Source organism: Plectropomus leopardus, unplaced genomic scaffold (genome assembly GCF_008729295.1).
Source record: "Plectropomus leopardus isolate mb unplaced genomic scaffold, YSFRI_Pleo_2.0 unplaced_scaffold15706, whole genome shotgun sequence".
Classification (NCBI taxonomy): Eukaryota; Metazoa; Chordata; class Actinopteri; order Perciformes; family Serranidae; genus Plectropomus; species Plectropomus leopardus.
In genome coordinates, this window is record NW_024616841.1 from 1 (window position 1) to 2,599 (window position 2,599).

Below are 2,599 nucleotides of genomic sequence, written 5' to 3' on the forward strand. Positions count from 1 at the left end.
ATATATTACTGTAGACTATGAAAAAGGAAGAACAGGAAGGGGCAAACGATTCATACAGTAAACCCATCTCTCTGTGACAGGGAAAATTTAGTGTCTGCAGGGCTGTCTGGTGAATCAAAGGATTAATTGTTAACCATTTCATGGAGTCACAAGATGCGTTACCTGACTGGCAGGTGCTCCTGTATCTTGGCTATGAGTCCCATGGAGGGGTCGGAGCGCGTGTACATAGTAGCCAGGATTGCTATGACCACAAAAAGCCAGGAGGAAGGACTGGCAGGATATACCCCTGTTAACACACTGTTCTGTTAACGTGAGAGAAGAGAGATTGATTTGAGATCCCATTCTTCCTGTTAACAATCAGTACATGGACATGCACACTGATTCTGCAATGATCACATCAAAGTAATACATCTAAATGCTCCAAGTCTTGACTGCTTTGAGCTTTCATGAATTTAGCTGTTAATTTAGCGATTTTGCAGCAGATCCGACTTGGTATTAAATGTCTACACATCAAACATCATTTTAATTCTGATCCACTTCTTCCTGAAAACTGATGAGTGATGCAAGTGAGGATCAAACACAGAAATGAGGATACCCGCATGCAAAAAGTGTGTCATTATGTGCGGCATTCATTATTGATTGATGATGAAGTCGACACATTACGGCAGGAAATAACCCTCACTGACAGCACGCTCTCTTTTTCAGGAGCTCCCTGCATACAGGCTTATACAACCCAAACCAAAACACAACATTTCAAATTAACAATGATGATGATGCAATAAAATAACAATTGTTACAAGACTACATTTAAAGATAACACTGTTGCATTCAGCGTGTTTACAAGCAAAAAATATTCTAATTTTAGCCCATATTCCTAAAAGACAATATTCCTACTAAGCTGTTTACATGACTAATGAAAATGAAAATTCCATTAATATTCCAATTAACATACAGTTGAAAAGTGGAAAGCGATAAATTGTCAACGTCTCAATTTTTGCGAAGACAAGCCTTCAGTTTTCCTCTGAGCTTAGCAATTATCCGCAGACGAGTGACACGAAACAACATCAACATACACACAACTTTAAAGAGAGAAGTAAAAATATGTTCACTGAAAAGGTAAAGCAATTTGGCAATCATTTTAGAAAGTTAGATTTTATTTGTTTTAAAATTGGAGCAACCAATAGTTTCTGTCAACTAGCTTTACTTGATTTTGACTGTTGCTAGGAAATTCATTCGTCACAGATTATCTACATTCTTCATGAAAAAAAAAAAACGCAGCTCAAATACAGGTTTAAATTGCAGGGTAGTTACATTACTTGATACACAGTACACAGTTACATTACTTGTTCCGCCCTCTACCATTTCCATCATTACTGTGGACAGTAATGACTACTGTAAAATCACTCAGTTACTGCAAAATTACTGCTTTGCTGCAGACAGCTAGCACTGGACCTCATAAAGCAAATAGTTCTCTTCCTGCTTTTGTTGCACAATGTTTGACACACTCCCCTTTGTGCCATATATAGACCCTTCATTTTCCCAGGAAATCGTGCTGGCAGAAGGCAGAAATGCGTAGTGAACGCTAGGCTAATAGCAAACCAAGGAACCAGGCTAATGCAGTTTTTTCATTGTGCAATCTACATGAAATTCAGAATGAAATGTTTAAACACAAAAGTTCTAGAGGCTTTAAAGTTTGGTGCAGTCGAACTTAAACTTAAACCATGAATGAATCGGGTTTAAAAGTTAATTCTTGTCGGTGCAATCCAGTTGGCACACTGAATCCATTCAGTGTGCCGACTTCAGTCACTGTTTGCTTTTACATGGACAGCCCAACAGAACAGAATAAATAATAAAGAAAGGACCAAAAGCAGTAATAACAAGGAGGAGACAAACATGATTATTATAGGCAGTTTTGGGACATGGACACAGGCGTGATAGCCAGAGTGGAGGTACCTTGATTCCGATAATACGCTTCTTCCAGGAGCGAACACCTGAGAGGTAGATCTCAGTGAGGGCCTGGTGGGACAGCTGCACATCAATGCCCTCTGGGGTGACGGTGAACTGGAAGGCCACGGCCTGGTGGGCCTCCGCCATGATGACTGTGCATGACGTAAGGAAAGAGAAGAAGAGGAAAACTCAACTCAATTCAATTGAAATAGTCAGCCAACAACCTCAAGGCAGGTAGGCATGTGTGTTAAACACAAACTGTTTAATCTCAAACACTTTAGTCAAACACAAGAATACTAAATGAACATGTGAAATAACTGGTCTCAGGTGAAAATTTAAATCATGCGCAAACAATTGCATTCTTAGGCAACAAACATTTGTGAACATTTAAAAAGCGATGGACAAATACACTTGTTTAAATGCCTGCAAATATGTAAGATTAGCATACAGGCAAATGCACATATGGCCCAATGTCGCTACATGTTCTTCTTAAATCAAGAAATTATGGACAGCTTCATCTATTGGAACAAAAACTTCTGTCAGAGCACTAAGATTACTGTCTTTCTTTCACAGCTGTTGAGAAATTCAAGGTATGAGGTAGCTCTATTAGTCATTTTGTTAAAACTACATTTAAAAAACAGAAATTAAAATT

At 38.6% G+C, this 2,599-nt stretch overlaps 1 protein-coding gene across 1 annotated transcript; it reads right to left on the reverse strand.

Moving 5' to 3' along the window:
* Window positions 1-162: 162 nt before the first annotated feature.
* LOC121964462 (carnitine O-palmitoyltransferase 1, liver isoform-like) lies at window positions 163-2,399 on the reverse strand (the record flags this gene model as incomplete). Its single annotated transcript, XM_042514669.1, has 2 exons — window positions 1,954-2,399; window positions 163-302 (listed from the first exon to the last, which is right to left on the reverse strand). Coding segments are annotated over exons 1-2 (281 nt in total), but the record flags the coding sequence as incomplete, so codon positions are not given.
* Window positions 2,400-2,599: the final 200 nt, after the last annotated feature.